The sequence below is a fragment of the Papio anubis genome, chromosome 8 (assembly GCF_008728515.1).
Source record: "Papio anubis isolate 15944 chromosome 8, Panubis1.0, whole genome shotgun sequence".
Taxonomy (NCBI): domain Eukaryota; kingdom Metazoa; phylum Chordata; class Mammalia; order Primates; family Cercopithecidae; genus Papio; species Papio anubis.
The window spans coordinates 115078895-115097254 of NC_044983.1; the positions used below are offsets into that span (position 1 = coordinate 115078895).

Here is an 18360-nt window from a genome sequence, read left to right on the forward strand (position 1 = left end):
GAGCCCAAGAGTTTGAAATCAGCCTGGGTAACAATGTGAGATCTCACTTAAAAAAACAATAAAAATTTTTTTTTAAATGTGGCATATTAAAACTTAAAATACTTTAATCAATCTGACATTTTTAAAATTATTTTTATATTTTACTTATTACTTCCAACCTTAAGAGCTTTATGAGTTTGTAAGCTTTAGCAAAGGACAGCAATAAGAAAAAGGTTAAATTCTGAGGTACAATGAAATACTATTTAGCTCTTAAATGAAATAATTTTCATATATAGTCAAGATTTATAATATCATCTCTGAACAATAAACATACTTATCCTTCTCTTTTCCTCCACCAAATATGGGATGTAGTAAAACTCCACCAGTTTTCAGTTCATATGCCACAATTCTGTCTAGCTCCTAAAAAATATATAAAAATAGGAGTCAGTAAAATTTGTAAAGTAACATTTTTTTACATACCAAATTTTAGAATTAAACTGAATTCTCATTTCCTAAAATCAGATGTAAATTTCTTAAAATAAGTGAAATGTATTTAAAGAGTAGTTTATGTTCTTGTAAATAAAGCAGCCCACGTAGCTGGCAGAATGACAAAAGCCAAAGACTTCCCTACTTTGTGACTTCAGGGCTGGACAGCAGCCTGGCAACTTTTTCTTATAGCTGTTCTCAATCTCTCTGAGCTGTCTCCAAGTTTATTTTTTCCTTCTCTGTATTTTGCTTCAAGGAATTCAGGCGAGTAAAAAGGAATGGGAATAAATTATGTCAGGAATCCATCATTTTAAACTTCTCCAGTCTTCTCTAACATGACATAAATCGAACTTTAAAAAAAAGAGATTTTTTTTAAAACAGAAAAAAAAAAAGCAGGGTGCAGGGGGTTGTTTTGTTTTGTTTTGAGACAGGGTTTTACTCTGTCACCCAGGCTGGAGTTCAGTAGCTGATTATGGCTTACTGCAGCCTTAACCACCTTGGCTTAGGTGATCCTCCCACCTCAGCCTTCCAAGAAGCTGGAACTACAGGCACATGCCACCATGCCTCGTTAATTAAAATTTAAAAAAAGCATAAGTGAAGGTGGGCACAGTGGCTCACACCTGTAATCCATCCCAGCACTTCGGGAAGCTGAGGCGAGTGGATCATGAGGTCAGGAGTTCGAGACCATCCTGGCCAACATGGTAAAACCACATCTCTACTAAAAATACAAACAATTAGCCGGGCATGATGGCAGGTGCCTATAATTCCAGCTCTCAGGAGGCTAAGGTAGAAGAATCACTTAAACCCAGACGCAGAGGTTGCAGTGAGCCAAGATTGTGCCACTGCGCTACAGCCTGGGCAACAGAGTGAGACTCCGTCTCAAAAAAAAAGAAAAGCATAAGTGAAAAAAAAAACACTACCACAATTGTGCTGGAATATTGGGGGAACCTGCCTTCAATATTTCAACATAGGTTCTTTCTATTTTCCGTAAGTGTCGGCCAGCTGAGAAATAAAGAGAGACAGTATAAAGAGAAGAATTTTACAGCTGGGCCGCCGAGGGTGACATCACATATCAGTAGGACCATGATGCCGACCTGAGTCTCAGACCAGCAAGTTTTTATTAAGGGTTTTAAAAGGGGAGGGAGTGTAAGAACAGGGAGTAGGTACAAAGATCACATGCGTCAAAGGGCAAAAGGCTAGTAAGGGTCTAACAAAGATCATATGCTTCTGAGGGAATAGCACAAAAGGCAAAAGCAGAACTACTGATAAGGGTCCAACAAAGGTCACAAGGCAAAGGGCAAAAGCAGAACTACTGATAAGGGTCTACGCTCAGCAGTGCATGTATTGTCTTGATAAACATCTTAAATAAGAGAAAACAGGGTCCGAGAACAGAGAACCAGTCTGACCACAAATTTACCAGGGTGGAATTTTTCCCCACCCTAGTAAGCCTGGGGTCCTGCAGGAGACCAGGGCATATCCCAGTCCTTATCTCAACCACATAAGACAGACATTCCCAGAGTGGCCGTTTATAGACCTCCCCCCCCAGGAATGCATTCCTTTCCCAGGGTATTAATATTAATATTCCTTGCTACAAAAAGAATTTAGCGATATCTTCCCTACTTGCATGTCTGTTTATAGGCTCTCTGCAAGAATAAAAATATGGCTCTTTTTGCCCGACCCCACAGGCAGTCAGACCTCATGGTTGTCTTCCCTTGTTCCCTAAAAAATCACTGTTATTCTGTTCTTTTTCAAGGTGCACTGATTTCATTTTGTTCAAACACAGGTTTCACAATCAATTTGTACAGTTAACACAATTATCACAGTGGTCCTGAGGTGACGTACATCCTCAGCTTATGAAGATAACAGGATTAACAGATTAAAGACAGGCATAAGAAATTATAAAAGTATTATTTGGGAACTGATAAATGTCCATATTAAAATGAAATCTTCACAATTTATGTTCCTGTGCTGCAGCTCCAGTCGGTCCCTCCATTCGGGGTCCCTGACTTCCTGCAACATTGGAAACTCATAACTGCTTTAAATAATATAGATGTAGTATAGAAAAGTGGCAAACAGCATAGGGAAGAAACTAAAAGCCAAGCTAGAATCCTGGGCCTACTACTTACTAGCTGTATACTTTGACCACATAATTTAACCTTTCTTTCTGTGCCTCAGTTTCTTCATCTATAAAATGGGAATAATAGCAAGGTAGTTAGGAGAATTAGGTTCATTAATATTTATAAAACATTGGTAACAGTGCCTGAAACATTTTAAGTGTTGTGTTATTCTGTTCTTCTTCTTTAATAGTTTCTGAAATAAAGAAGAGACTCCTTCAGTTATAGACGTACAAATACCTTAATAGCTCTAGATGTTTAAAGTATTCGAAAATTAACTTTTTGGCTTGAGTTTACTCTTGGATGATAATAATATGTAAAATGAGAATAAGGGGAAGATGATAAGGTTTGTTTAATAAAGATATTAAAGGCTGCAATTTTTCCATCTGAGAAGGAAGACACTAAGCATGATATGATTAAAATGTTTATGTATATGACCAGAATGTGCTAAGTAAAATACAATTGATGTTATATTTTTGGCCAAATCTTTAAATTGTTAAAAAAAAAAAAAAAAAAAAAAGACATGAAATGACAACATAAATGCATTCAAGGCCTAGCCAGAATATAAGAAGCAGTTAATATGTGCAAAGCATCATGCACATTACATGTATAATGTCTAATAATCTCTGCCCATGGGCAGACACTACGACTGCCCTCCTGAAACAGATGAGACTTGGAAAGATTAAGGTCACAAAGCTAAACAAATTTAGGAAGCACAATTACAAATGACTACTATAAGGAGCTGGGACATACCTAACGACCAATCTGATGTTTAAGGAACTTAAATATTCTCTTCCATAGAGGAAAAAATGTTTTTAGGGGCCAATGTTGACAATGGAGATTAGATAAAATAGACCATTAGTCTTTCTCAGTAAATCGATTCCCATTTTGCTGGGAAAAATTAGGGATTTTCAAGTAGTATTTTGAAGTATTTTACAGTCATTAAAAATGGAGGACATGAGACCTGGAAATCAGGAGAACATTAACAGTCTTATTGACTTGTAAGTGGATGACTAGCTGTCATTACCTCTTTAATCCAATGGCGGTATTCATTAACACCAAAAGTTTTTTTCATCCAAAGTCCATAGATATAGCCTGAAATTCCCTTCAGCACCCATTCATCAGACCTAAGCAAAAAGTCAAAGTACAAATTACTTTTAATCATAAAAACTCCTCAGAAAATGTCGAAGAGGATAATGGAATAAGTGTAGTGTGTATTTCCCTGCCTTCATAAAGAAAATGAAAATTATTAACAAATCATTAGGTTCCCCAACTTCCTCTGGCTGAGTTCTGCTTGTCCATTCATTATACCTTATTCACACCTGCCTTTACCATTAATTATGAGACTGCTTTACAGTCTTGCTTCAGGTATAAATTACTAGAGTATATGCTCTACTCTGACAGTGCTGCTTCCCTCCTGCCCAACTCTGTTCTTACTGTCTTTGCCTCTAGGGAAATACTTGCTCATAGTCAGGACTATACTGTTGAATTCTAAAAGTCCACATGTTATTATTGCCAATCCCATGCATTATGCCATTAATAATGACATTCTAAAACCTAAAGTTTAATTGCTTCATTCATTTTTGTTGCTTTCTCTAGAAAAATGGCAATTAACATCACTCACTCATTTAGTCATTTGTATACTCATCCATCTATCCATCCACCCACCCCATCCATCCATCCATACATCCAGCCAGCCACCCATATTTTGCCTACTACGTTCCAAGCACTATTCTTTAATGAAACTTCTACATGTGGATTTAGGAAAATTACAAATCAAGAGATCTATGTTTAGCCTCTGCCCTCTCCACTCCAGCAAGCAAAAAAAGAAAACCAAGATTTATATACTCTATATAGTATAGAATGTTCACAATTATAATCTTAATTTTTCTGTTATCTTCTAAATCATCCTCAAGTTAATAAAAAAGAAAAGAAAGAGCATTTATACCTTTCATTTCTTTCAACAAACGGGTACAAAGCTGAGCACTAGTAGGCAAATCCCTAAATAATTATTAATACTGCAGAGGAGCACTATTTTACATTAAATATTAAGTTATTTCCAATTGCTTTGAACACTGACATCAAAATTCTAACAACAGTTTTCTGTACCTTTATGTTCTTTTATTTACAGAATTCATTCGGTTCTTTAAGACACCGTCTTACCAAAATCTTACCTTATAAACCGCAGAAGTGATTATATTGATTTCATGTCCAAAAAGTTAGGATGAAACTTACAATCATTTTTCTTTAAATACATCTAGAACAGTGTCTCTTAAACTAGCTATCTGCAATTAAGGCAAAGGTCAGCTTAAATGCAGGAAAAGAAAAGAAAAATAAACTTGATTCTTTTCTCAGTAGTATGAACTTTCAGGTTACTCACCAAGACATTCTAGATATGAAACATCCAAAAAACTGCTGGGCCAAGGACTGGGCTAAACACCTTCTAGTTAAAGGTGTCTCATCTATAATCATGGCACTGTGTAAAAGATTCGTGCTGGAATTTAAAAGAGAAGAAAGCTCATTATAACCAAGAAATAAATACTTATTCAGTGAAAATAAAATAATTCCACTTTTAAAACAATAGAAGTTAGATATAAAATAGAAAAAAAAATTATCCCAGCTTTCTAATCTTTTCAAAATTTAGTTAAAATTCCTCATCTTAGTAACTTTTGCTCAAAACAAAGAACACAACATTTTCCACTGATGATATCAGTAAATTTCTGACAATATCAGTACATTTTTAAATAGTGCTAGAAAAAAATTCATACTAGTCATACAATAATTTGTACAATTTTTAAAGAATTTATGAAAACAAGACTAAAATGGGGAAAATATTAATATTAGTTAATTCTGGATGAAGATGAGCCTTTTGAGTTATCTCAAAATTCTTGTCTTCATGTTTTTCTACATTTACAAATTTGAAAAACCAAATTTTCTACAAAGCCAATCACATTTAAATTGGAGAAAAAAGTTCAAAGCTCGCCTTAAAATTGACCACAAAATCAGTAACTTTTCTTCATATCATTACCTTAATTTAGGCATTTCAAATATGAAGAGATACCAACCTAAAAATGCTCATGGAAGCATAAGCAGCCACTTCAACATAAGCCTCATCAATGAAGACAGTCTTAAAACAGGAGTATGGGTATCGACACGTAAGAATTTCTTCATAAAATTCAAAGACTTCATGAAGGTATGATGTGGTATGTTTCAGCAATGGAAGAAGTTGGGGCAAACAAAAATGAGTAACCTGAAAAGAAGACGCAAGGAAGATCATCTAAATGAAACAGTTACCTTTAATATTGTAAATTTCCTAAATATCTCAATTATAAATAAATGTTCTCATAAATCTATTCTTTAATAATTTCAAGATGCTGAAAGAAAATGTGAAAATAGTGATTACTTTTACTGATCACATTTATAAAATATTAATTGTACTTAAAAATTAAATTCATGGTGTATTATAAGTCTGTGGAATGCTTAGACCAACTAAAATATAACTCTGGTTCCAAATTCAATTAAAATTTTTTCTCATATGTACACACAACAAGAAAGATTTAAATTTCAAAGGCTTATTATAAACATACTTCTTATTCATAAATATCTAATCTAGTGAATAATGCATGTTATAATAATCCATCTTATCAACTGTTAATGTTAATCATATTATCTGCATATAAAAAATAATTACTGTAGTCCCCCTCTAATATTTCAATTACATACCGAAAACTGCAGAAAAACTTAATGGTAGTTAGGAGATTAAAAAACGCCTGCAACAGAAATAGTAACTCTGGTTTTTTTCATTAGGTTACATCTCACTTTGGTCACACAATTATTGTATGCTATCTCTTACTGTGATCTGTGCTATTGCGGGAAGTCAGGGACCCTGAATGGACGGACTGGCTGAAGCCACGGCAGAAGAACATAAATTGTGAAGATTTCATGGACATTTATTAGTTCCCCAAATTAATACTTTTATAATTTCTTACGCCTGTCTTTACTGCATCTCTGAACATAAACTGTGAAGATTTCATGGACATTTATCACTTCCTCAATCAATACTCTTAAATTTCCTATGCCTGTCTTTAATCTCTTAATCCCGTCATCTTCATAAGCTGAGGATGTATGTCGCCTCAGGACCCTGTGATGATTGCATTATCTGCACAGATTGTTTGTAAAACATGTGTGTTTGAACGATATGAAATCTTGGTATCCTAAAAAGGAACAGGGTAACAGCAATTTCCAGGGAACAAGGGAGATAACCATAAGGTCTGACTGCCTGCGGGGCCGGGCAGAACAAAGTCATATTTCTCTTCTTGCAGAAAGCAAATAAGAGAAATATCGCTGAATTCTTTCCCCAGTAAGGAATAACCCTGGGAAAGGAATGCATTCCCAGAGGGAGGCCTCTAAATGGCCACTCTGGGAGTGTCTGTCTTATTCGGTTGATGATAAGGGATGAAATACGCCCTAGTCTCCTGCAGTACCCTCAGGCTTGCTAAGATTAGGAAATTCCAGCCTGGCAAATTCTAGTCAGACCAGTTGTCTGCTCTCGAACCCTGTTTCCTGTTAAGTTGTTTATCAATGACAATGCGTGCCCAACAGGACATGGAACCTCATCAGTAATTCTAATTTCACCCTGGCCTTGTGATCTTGCTCTGTCCTTCTACCCTTGTGATCTTTTATTGCCCTTTGAAGCATGTCATCTTTGTGACTTACTCCCTGTTTGTACTCCCTTCCCCTTTTGAAATCCCTAATAAAAACTTCCTGGTTTTGCGGCTCATGGGGCATCATGGAACCTACCAATAGGTGATGTCATCCCCGGAGGCCCAGTTGTAAAATTTGTCTCTTTTGTACTCTTTCTCTTTATTTCTCAGACCAGCTGACACTTAGGGAAAATAGAAAAGAACCTACACTGAAATACTGGGGGCTGGTTCCCCCGATACTGTGTCAAATGAGTGCCATCAACAATGACACAGATCACTGACTAGAACAACCATGTAAGGTTTCACGCAGGAGTGTGAAGCCGTTGTAATCTTTTTGAGTTCAACAGAAGTTTGATAGGGAATTTTTGGTATAGGAAAAGAGAACATCCCAGAGTCAAAGATGGGAAGAAAAAAGGTACGATCAGAGAAGTCTAAGTAAACTATTTTGACTATAACATCTATTAGGGTCAAATTACAGAAGATCTTGAAAGCCATGCTAAAGAGTTCTAATTACTGCAGAATTATAAAGGCAAGGGAAGTTTTTAATTTATCATTAAAATTATTCTTCTAATAACATTTAAAAGAACAGATTAGAGGCTACCATAAGAGTGGAGAAAAGTATCTATGTATTATTAATGATCAGGGCCCAAAACAGTATCATGATTAACATTCCTTTTGTATTAATCATGATATTTAATCATAATTTTATTTGTGTATGCAAATAAAAAATACTATTCATCAGAAAAAGGACTCATTTTTAGACAAACCTACAAGACAGCAAATTTACTGATAATGCAGGTAACAACTCATGTATTTGACACAGAGAAAGACTAAGTCAGGAAAAACAATTCTTGACTATCATTTGCCTTGTTCCTATTCAATAACTCAGAGTAGAAAAAAATTCTTCTGAAATACAAAATAGGTACTAATCAAACATTGATTTTAAAGTTACCAAAGACAATAAAGTTCACTGCCAATCTTATCAGTGGATAAACCTTTCAAAAGAGTCATTGTTAAGACAACATAAGCAAAATCAACACAAAATATCCTGAATCTTTTCCATGAATGATTTTACAAATCCTGTGAATTTCAGCAAAGAAAATATAAAAGGCACACTGAGGAGCTCACTGAAAGCCTGCTGCCCTCAATTTTTATTCACATGACTAAAAGAAATGCTGTTGAGATATACATGGTCAAATTACATGTTTATATATTTCTTTAAAAAAAAAAAAAAAAAAAAAACCCTAAGTTGAAGACTAAAGAAGAGAGGTAACAACTAATAAATCATTTTCTAATCAGCAGAAGTCTCATGCTTGGGGAGGCCTAAAACTGCTATTTGGCCTGTCAATTGATAAATGAATTATGATAAGATATGTGCTGGGAAGAAACTATAAGTCTTCCTGAGTATGCTAACTGGGTTTCTGACTGTCTATTTTCCTCTGTATAGGTTGAAGAGAGAATAAATCTTCCTCTTTAAGTTTGAATTTACAATATTTTACATACCAGAGATGGGACCACAACATTCAAAAACATGATAAACAAAAAGATGACATTAGTAAGGAACAGAATTAGTTACAGAAATCAACCTATACTCTAAATAACTGAAGGTCTTTTGAAATGCTAAGGCTCTGTTGGAAAATAATCTGAAATTTAAATACAACATTTTAAAAGAAATTCATTCAAGAATTCACATCATTATATATATCAGATAAGGAAACTTATTTATTTATTTATTTTTTGAGACAGAGTCTCAGGCTGTTGCCCAGGCTGGAGTGCAGTGGCGCAATCTTAGCTCAATGCAAGCTCCGCCTCCCGGGTTCAAGCCATTCTCCTGCCTCAGCCTCCCAAGTAGCTAGGACTACAGGTGCCCACCACCATGCCTGGCTAAGTTTTTGTATTTTTAGTAATGATCAGGTTTTGCTGTGTTGGCCAGGATCGATCTCCCAACCTCGTGATCCGCATGCCTTGGCCTCCCAAAGTGCTGGGATTACAGGCGTGAGCCACTGCACCCAGTCAATATCCATCTTTTTAAAAGCAGTAAAAGGCCAGGAGAAGAGTAAGAGGGGAGAGCTCTGACTTACCTCATGCATGTATGGATCTACAAGTATTTCAAATGGTCCAATGGCCAAGGAGATATTTGACGCTGCTGTAGGAATGGTAAGCATATAATGGAAAGTTTTCTTCCTCATATCATGGGTATACACTGTCTCCACCAAATCGCCATTAGAAACAGCAACCATTGCAGCATCTACTGTAAATTCTAATTTCCATGTACACAATTCAGAGTATGAATCAACACAAGGGAACCAAAATCTAGAAAAAAGATTGACAGTATAGAAAATGTATTCAAAGTGTCCCCTACATTGCTTTCCCAACATGCAAGTTATTTTAGCATTTCTAGAAAATGAACAAACAAAACCTTTAGCTATTTGGCTACTGAAGCTTTTTACTGTACAACCTGAAAAAAATCTGGTAAAATAAAATCTGTTTCCAAATACTATTTGGAAACATTAAAAAAAAATATTACGTGTTACCATCAGTTCAAACCCTAAAAAAAGTTAAGCAATTCTTAGTTTCCAATGTTTTAAAAAATAATTTTAACTTGTATATGCACATTAGTCAGTTTTTATGCAGCATTCATTTCTAGAAACTAAAAAAGGCTTACAGTAAAAAGTTTTATAAAACATAACGAATATTCAGAATTTATTTGATTAAATTATAAAACTGCTTTTTTGAAGTATGTAACGCATTGTATAAATTCAAACTGAGTGCTGGTAAAGCCAGATATAAAATTTATAGTCAGCTTTCATCAATTCGGGTAAGGTGTTATGTGACAGGGTAGGTACTTAGTATTGAGGCATAAAAGTGTATAAGACATTATCCCTGGTTTACAGGAGTTATTATAATAATCTGAGGAGAGGCTGGGCGCAGTGGCTGACGCCTGTAATCCCAGCACTATGGGAGGCTGAGGCCGGTGGACTACCTGAGGTCAGGAGTCTGAAACCAGCCTGGCCAACATGGTGAAACCTGTCTCTACTAAAAATGCAAAAATCAGCCAGGAATGATGCATCTGCTTGTAATCCCAGCTACTCCAGAGGCTGAGGCAGGAGGATCATTTGAACCTGGAAGGTCGAGGCTGTATGAGCCGAGATTGCGCCACTGCACTCCAGCCTGTGCGACAGGCTATCTCTACTAAAGACATGAGGAAACCCCGTCTCTACTAAAAATACAATAATTAGCCAGGTGTGGTGGCACATGCCTGTAGTCCCAGCTACTTGGGAGGCTAGGCAGGAGAATCACTGCAATCCAGGAGGTGGGGGTTGCAGTGAGCCAAGATTATGCCACTGTACTCCAGCCTGGCCAACAGAATGAGACTCTGCTTCAAAAAATAAATAAATAAATAAATAAGCAGAGTTGAGAAGTAGAATGTGAAGTGGGGAAGTAGAGAATGAAAGCAGGTGAGAGGAGGTCTCTGCAATGCTTGTAATATTGAGTCTAAGTGTAAATTATGTGGGCTTGTTCACTTGTGAAAATTCATCGAAGTTTACATTCTGTGCAATTTTCTATATGTATGTTTTACTTCAATATAAAGTTTTTAAAAAAGAAGGAATCAAGTGAGATGATTATTTTAGAACAGTAAACATGAAAATGAGAGAGAATAAGGGAGATGTAAGATTAAGGAGGGCTGGGTGCCGTGGCTCATGCCTGTAATCCCAGCACTTTGGGAGGCCAAGGTGGGCGGATCACTTGAGGTCAGGAGTTAAAGGCCAGCCTAGCCAACATGGTGAAATCCCATCTCTACTAAAAATATAAAAAATTAGGCAGGTGTAGTGGTGAATACCTGTAATACCAGCTACTTGGGAGGCTGAGGCATGAGAATCACTTGAACCTCGGAGGCAGAGGTTGCAGTGAGCAGAGATAGCACCCCAATGCACCCCAACAAGGGTGACAGAGCAAGACTGTCTCAAAAAAAAAAATTTTGTTTAGGAGGAATGACTAACAAAGTAATTTGAAAGAACTCTGAATTTGGGAGGGAATAAAACTAGTATTTCTTGTTTTACACCAAATGTATGCCTTGCTTATACATAAAAAATGCAATTTAAAAATTAATTGAAATATTTAAGAATCTATAATCTACCTTGTAGAATTTTGATACCCACAAGAGAAAACATGAGCACCTCTCTCTGCCATACTTCCCTCTACACTGGGTACCACAAAATGAAGACCTCCTTTGGGCTGATCCAGAGAAAAATTGATGTGTATCTTCAGGACCTTTAACTCTGCAACAAATAAACATACACACACATTGATACATAAATAAGTACAGTGGTCTATATAATAAAGACAAAGATTTAATGCTGAACATGAAATGGAATTGAGGACTGAGATTTATATGAAAAACCATACTACTTACCCTAGTTTAGACTTTTACCATATGTCTGCCTATATTAACTCAACAGGCTGCTACTATTGGTATTTCTACCTCCAATCAATTATAACTATTGCTTGTATTATTTTCCCAAAATACACCTTTGGTTACGCCATATCCTCCTCTCAACATTTCTGACAACGTACAATGCCTAAAAAGTCCAAAACTCCCACACTGCACACTTACACCTTCCAAATCCAATCCAAACTTACTGATACAGTTTGGCTCTGTGTTCCCACCCAAATCTTGTAGCTCCCATAACTCCCACATGGTATGGGAGGGACCCGGTAGGAGGTAATTGAATCACGGGGGCAAGTCTTTCCCGTGCTATTCTCACGATAGTGAATAAGTGCCACAAGATCTGATGGTTTTCAAAATGGGAGTTTCCCTGCACAAGCTCTCTCTCTCTTTTTGCTGGCCACCATCTGCAGAAGACATGACTTGCTCCTACTTGCCTTCTGCCAAGATTGTGAGGTCTCCCCAGCCACGCGGAACTGTAAGTTCATTAAACCTCTTTTTGTTCCTAGTCTGAGGTATGTCTTTTATCAGCAGCATGAAAACGGACTAACACTTACTTTTCAAGTTCTTTCTCCTATTACATTCTCCTGCAAAATTAACCCTAGGTGACTTTGGGGAGTACAAGGAAGAGAGGTAGAGTAGGGAACACTACTCGAGAATTTGCATTATTATCATGTATTTTGTTACGCTTGATTTGTTCACGGTAAACTGCATTGCTTTCGTAAGATTCTAATTTCCCTCCAAGCATTACAATCATATGCACTATCTCCAAACACTAAAAAGGCAATGACGACTTCCACGTCTGTCCCCTAAATTAGGGTAAGTTCCTCCACAAACCCTATCCCGCCCCCAGCACCCACAACAGAAAGCAATAAACAAAACAAGAAGTCTTTTACTTCCTTATCTTGATTTTTATAAGGCTAAATAAGCAAGGCAGAAGCTAATATACAATATTACAGTGGCTAAAACTTTATACAAGACACAAAGAAGGTTTAAAAAGTCTGCAGACTGAGTATCAGGAACCCTGTGTTTTAGCTTTAACTCCACCAATAATTTGCTAAGTGAAGTTCAGCAGGTTACTCACTCTCATTAGACTTCAGATTACTCTTCTGTAAAAAGAAGGAATTGAACCAGATTTTTCAGGATCTTTCCTGCTACAAAATGCTATAATTCTAAACTAATTTGATATTGTGCGGGTTCTCAAATCTTGACAAACGGTTCTATCTACATGATTTTTTAAAAATATTTTTCACCGCCAGGTGCAGTGGCTCACCCCTGTAATCCCAGCACTTTGGGAGGCCAAAGCAGGCGGATCACCTGAGGTGAGGAGTTCGAGACCAGTCTGGCCAACATGGTAAAACCCCGTCTCCTCTAAAAATACAAAAATTAGCCAGGCGTGGTGGCAGGAGCCTGTAATCCCAGTTACTCAGTGGCTGCGGCAGGAGAATCGCTTGAACTTGGGAGGCGGAGGTTGCAGTGAGCCAAGATTGCACCATTACACTCCACCCTGGGTGAGGAGAGCAAAACTCCGTCTCAAAAAAAAAAAAAAAAATTTTTTTTTGCTTTAAAAAACGGTGATATAAATTGCTTTTTTCACAGCCCTGAACTGATATTATCCTGTTAGCCAGTGATCCTTAAAAAGAAAAAGGGCTTCCAACCCATTCTGTATATTTCAACTGGTTAATTTACAATTTTGACATCATTGGTGTTTGTTTTTTTTTTATTAGACGGAGTCTCACTCTGTTGCACAGGCTTAAGTGCAGGGGTGCGATCTCAGCTTACTGCACTCTCCACCTCCTGGGTTCAAGCAATTCTCCTGCCTCAGCCTCCTGAGTAGCTGGGATTACAGGCGCCCACCACCATGCCTGGCTAATTTTTGTATTTTTAGTAGAGACGGGGTTTTGCCACGTTAGCCAGGCTGGTCTTGAACTCCTAATCTTAGGTGATCCGCCCGCCTTGGCCTCCCAAAGTGCTGGGATTACGGGTATGAGGCACCATGCCTGGCCAGCATCATTAGTCTTCATGTAAAATTCTCTAGTCTCTGAATCTAACATGATTTTAGTATACAGTCAATATATTCTTGGTGCTTTACCATCAACGTGTTTCCACAGCTCTGATGGAACCTTAATGCAAAGTTCTCCATTTCCTGCATCAGGGTCCACCGCACTAACTGCAGCTGCATAAGCATTGGAAAAATAATTGAGGTTTCTCCTGGGGAAAAAAAAGAGCCAACTTTTAATAATAAGATAATAAGGTATATATCTTACCAAGCATTTTCTTTTTCCTTTTTTTTTTTGAGATGAAGTCTCACTCTGTTACCCAGGCCAGAGTTCAGTGGCACCATCTCAACTCACTGCAACCTCCACCTCCCAGGTTCAAGCATTCTCGTCCCTCAGCCTCCCGAGTAGCTGGGATTACAGGCACCCATCACCACAACCGGCTAATTTTTGTATTTTTAGTAGAGATGGTGTTTCACCATGTTGGTCAGGCTGGTCTCGAACTCTTAACCTCTAGTGACCCATTCTCCTTAGCCTCCCAAAGTGCCTCTGATTACAGGCATGAGCCACCACACCCGGCCTCTGAGCATTTTCTTAAATATCAGTTGATACCAATTGTTTGTAAGCATTTTATCTTCTTATATAATTCCTAAAAACACTCTTTAGCCAAGTAATGGTTTGTTCTACTCACCATGTTAAAAACTATTAAACTATGAATACAACAGAATATATATTCTACTCACCAAGTTACATGACTATTACTATGACTATCACATTCTTTGTTAATTTTGGAATGCCAAAGCCACTATACTATTTTGATATAAATGTAAAGAATACGTGAAGAATTGAATAAATAATTATTCCCTATCAATCTGGCAAAAAATTGAATGGATTCAACAAGCTTTATAATTTGACAAAAATTAAGATGTCGAAAACAAATCAGGATGGGACTCAATTCCTCACAATGTAATAGCACCTACCTCCACCCATTAGTGCATCACAATGTAAGTTTAATGAAGCAGAGAATTTTCAGCAGACTCACTGTTATATTCACTATGTCACGAGAGACTACTACATAAATATTTGTTCCACAGTTATCTGACCTTATTTCCCATTTGATGAAAACAATACGATGAAGTCTTACGGAAATGTGAAAATGTTGTTCTCAACTGGTTTTTAAACTGTACCCCATAAAAGCAACTTATATGTGTATATATGCACATATTACATTTCCTCGCTGAAATTAGTTAAAAAAAATACAAAAGAAATGAAAGACAGAAAAAAGATATGGAATGGGAAGGGCAAGGATACAAGATGAAATACACAAACACCATGAGCCACATCCTTATTGTACACCTTTGTGTCTGCCATCCTGTCATTAGGTGTAGCCACAAGGTGAAATTAGTGACATTCCCATAGCTTAATAATTTTTTCATCTAGTTAAAAGACAAGTTTGAGCTGGGCACGGTGGCTCACGCCTATAATCCCAGCACTTTGGGAGGCAGAGGTGGTGAGTCACCTGAGGCCAGGAGTTCGAGTCCAGCCCGGCCAATATGACAAAACCCTGTCTCTACTAAAAATACAAAAATTAGCCAGGCATGGTGATGCATGCCTGTAATCCCAGTTACTCGGGAGGCTGAGGCACGAGAATAGCTGGAGCCCAGGAGGCAGAAGTTGCAGTGAGCTGAGACTGCACCACTCCACTCCAACCTGGGCAACAGAGTGAGACTCTGTCTCAAAAAAATTAAAAAATAAAAATAAAAAGACAAGTTCCAAATACTCTATGGAATAATCAAAGGAAAAATAAAATGGGAAAAGCCATTAAAGAAACATTAAGGCTATAGACTCTTAACTTGACAGAGGTCATTCCTTCTCCATCTTCATCCATTTCTCTACCAATTACGAAGGATATAACATAACTATGGCTTTAACAACTATTCAAGGTAACAACTACAAAGCATAGAGTTCTGAAAGTGAAAAGACTTCTCAATATATTTTAATAATTTATTTCTGTTAAGTAAATATTGTTGACAATGAACACTGACATTCCAAAAATGTTCAGAGCATCTTCACCAGTAGATCCCATCTCAAGAAACCAGTTTCTTTGCTCATCCATAAGCAGCAACCCCTCCATCCATTAAAGTTGTATCATAAGATTGCAGCAATTCAGTCTTCCCTTCAGGCTCCACTTCTAATTCTAGTTTCATTGCTATTTCTACCACAACTGCAGTTACTTCCTTCTCTAAATCCCTCAAAGTCATCCATGAGGTTTGGAAGCTACTTCTTCCAAACTCTTGTTCATGTTGATGTTTTGATCTCCTCCCTAAATCATCAATGTCCTTAATGGCATCCAGAATGGTGAATCCTTTTCAGGGTTTCAACTGACTTTGTCCAGATGCCTCAGAGGAATCACTACCTGTGGCAGCTATAGCCTTATGAAATGCATTTCTTAAATAATAAGACTTGAAAGTAGAAATTACTCCTTAATCTACAGGCTGCAGAATAGATGTTACGTTAGCACACATAAAAACAGTATTAATCTCCTAGTACATCTCCATCAGAGCTCTTGGGTAACCAGGTGTCTTGTCAATAAGCAGTACCATATTAAAAGGACTCTTGTTCTGACCAGAAATCTCAACAGTGGGCTTAAAATATTCAATTCAGTAAGCCATACTGTGAACACCTGTTGTCATCCAGGCTTTGTTGCTTCATTTACAGAGAACAGGCAGAATAGATTTAGCATAATTGTTAAGGGCTGCAGGATTTTTTGGAATGGTAAATGAGCATTGGCTTTAACTTAAAAGTCCCCAGCTGCATTAGCCCCTAATAAAAGAGTCAGCCTGTCCTTTGAAGCCAGGCACTGACTTCTTTTTAGCTGGGAAAGTTCTAGATAGCATCTTCTTCTAGTAGAAGGTTGTTTCATCTACACTGAAAATCTGTTGCTTAGTGTAGCAACCTTCATCAAAAACCTTAGCTAAATCTTCTAGATAACTTGCTGTAGCTTCTATATCAGCACTTGTTGCTTCACCTTGCACTTTCATGTTATGGACAAAGTTTCTTTTCTTAAACCTCATGAACCAGCCTCTCCTAGCTTCAAAATGTTCTTCTGCGGCTTCCTCACCTCTCAGCATTCACAGAACTGAAGAGAGTTAGGGTCTTGCTCTGGATTAGGCTTGGCCTTAAGGGATGGTGTGGCTGTTTGATCTTCTATCCAGATCTTTAAAACCTTCTCCACATCAGCAATAAGGCTGTTCCATTTTCTTATCATTTGTGTATTCATTGGAGCAGTACTTTTAATTTCCTTTAAGAACTTTTCCTTTGCAGTCACAACTTAGCTAACTGGCGCCAAGAGGCCCAGCTTTTGGCCTTCCTCCCTAAGCTTCACCATTTCTATAGCTTTTGGTTCAAGGTGAGAGATATGAGGCTCTTCCTTTCACTTGCATGTTCAGAGGCCATTGTAGGGTTATTAATTGACCTAATTTCAATATTGTGTGTCTCAGCAAATAGGGAGGCCCGAGGAGGGGGAAAGAGACAGGGAACAGCTGGTCCACAGAGTAGTCAGAACACACACAATGTTTATCATTTAAGTTTGCCATCTGATACGGATGCCATCTGTGGCATCCCCAAAACAATTACAATTGTAATATCAAAGATCTCTGATCGCAGATTACCTTAACAGATATAATAATGAAAAAGTTTGAAATATTGCAAGAATTACAAAAATGTGACATGGAGACATGAAATGAGCATGTGTTGTTGGAAAAACGGCACTGATAAACTTTCTTGATGCAAGGTTATCACAAACCTTCAATTTGTGAAAAAACGGTATCTGCGAGGCACAATAGAGCAAAGCACAATAAAAGGAGGTACACCTGTGGGTTTTTTTAAAATTATCATACAAAAAAAAAACCTTTTCTGGGGGTCTACAGTTGTATAAAATTCAACATATGTACAGATTCAGTTAACCACCAAAATCAGGATATAGAACAGTTCTGTCATCCCCAAAAAGTCCCTTATGCTATCCTTTTGTCAAATAAATGGAATCACATAGAATGCTACCTTTTGAGACTGGCTTGTGTCACTAGGTTTTTGAAATTCATCCAAGTTGTTACCTATATTAATAATTTGATCCTTTTGCCATTGAGTGGTATTATATTGTAGAGACTGTAACAGTTTGTTGATCCATTGACCAGCTGAAGGGCATTTAGGTTATTTTCCGCTTTGGAAGTATGAAATAAAACTGTTATGAACACTTGTGTACAGGTTTTTGTGTGAATATAAGCTTCATCTCTGTAGTACAAATACCTAACAGTGGGACTACTGAGTCATATGGTAAACACATTTAACTTTCTAAAAATCTACAAAACTCTCAGAAGAGTAGTACCATTCTGCATCGCTAGCAGCAAGATCTGAACATGCCAGTTGCTCCAAATCCTTGTCAGCACTTAACGCACGCACCATCTAATTTAACGACTGTTTTATCTACAGAGTATAATTTATTTTCAATAAAATTTCAAAAACATAAAATTTGATGATTGTAAAACCTGTATTCCCCCCCAAGTTATCAGGGAAATGCAAAAATAAAATAACTATTATATAAAAAGAAAGCCAGATTTAAACATTACATATTAGAG

At 37.1% G+C, this 18360-nt stretch overlaps 1 protein-coding gene across 8 annotated transcripts in view; it reads right to left on the reverse strand.

The window, feature by feature from the left end:
* The window catches only part of TAF2 (TATA-box binding protein associated factor 2), a 104728-nt gene that overhangs the window by 65660 nt on the left and 20708 nt on the right, over positions 1-18360 (reverse strand). For 7 of the 8 annotated variants that reach the window (XR_004185920.1, XR_004185921.1, XM_031669711.1 and 4 more), the window contains 7 exons: positions 13822-13940; positions 11421-11562; positions 9364-9595; positions 5645-5829; positions 4960-5073; positions 3607-3706; positions 314-399 (listed from right to left, as the gene is read on the reverse strand). Coding sequence is in view for 6 of the 8 variants with exons in the window: in XM_031669711.1 (XP_031525571.1) it covers positions 314-399; positions 3607-3706; positions 4960-5073; positions 5645-5829; positions 9364-9595; positions 11421-11562; positions 13822-13940 (978 nt within the window). In the remaining 2 variants the exon portion in view is untranslated. Of the gene's footprint in view, positions 1-313; positions 400-3606; positions 3707-4959; positions 5074-5644; positions 5830-9363; positions 9596-11420; positions 11563-13821; positions 13941-18360 lie in introns of those variants that run through there. The other variant, XM_031669715.1, reaches the window with a different exon arrangement.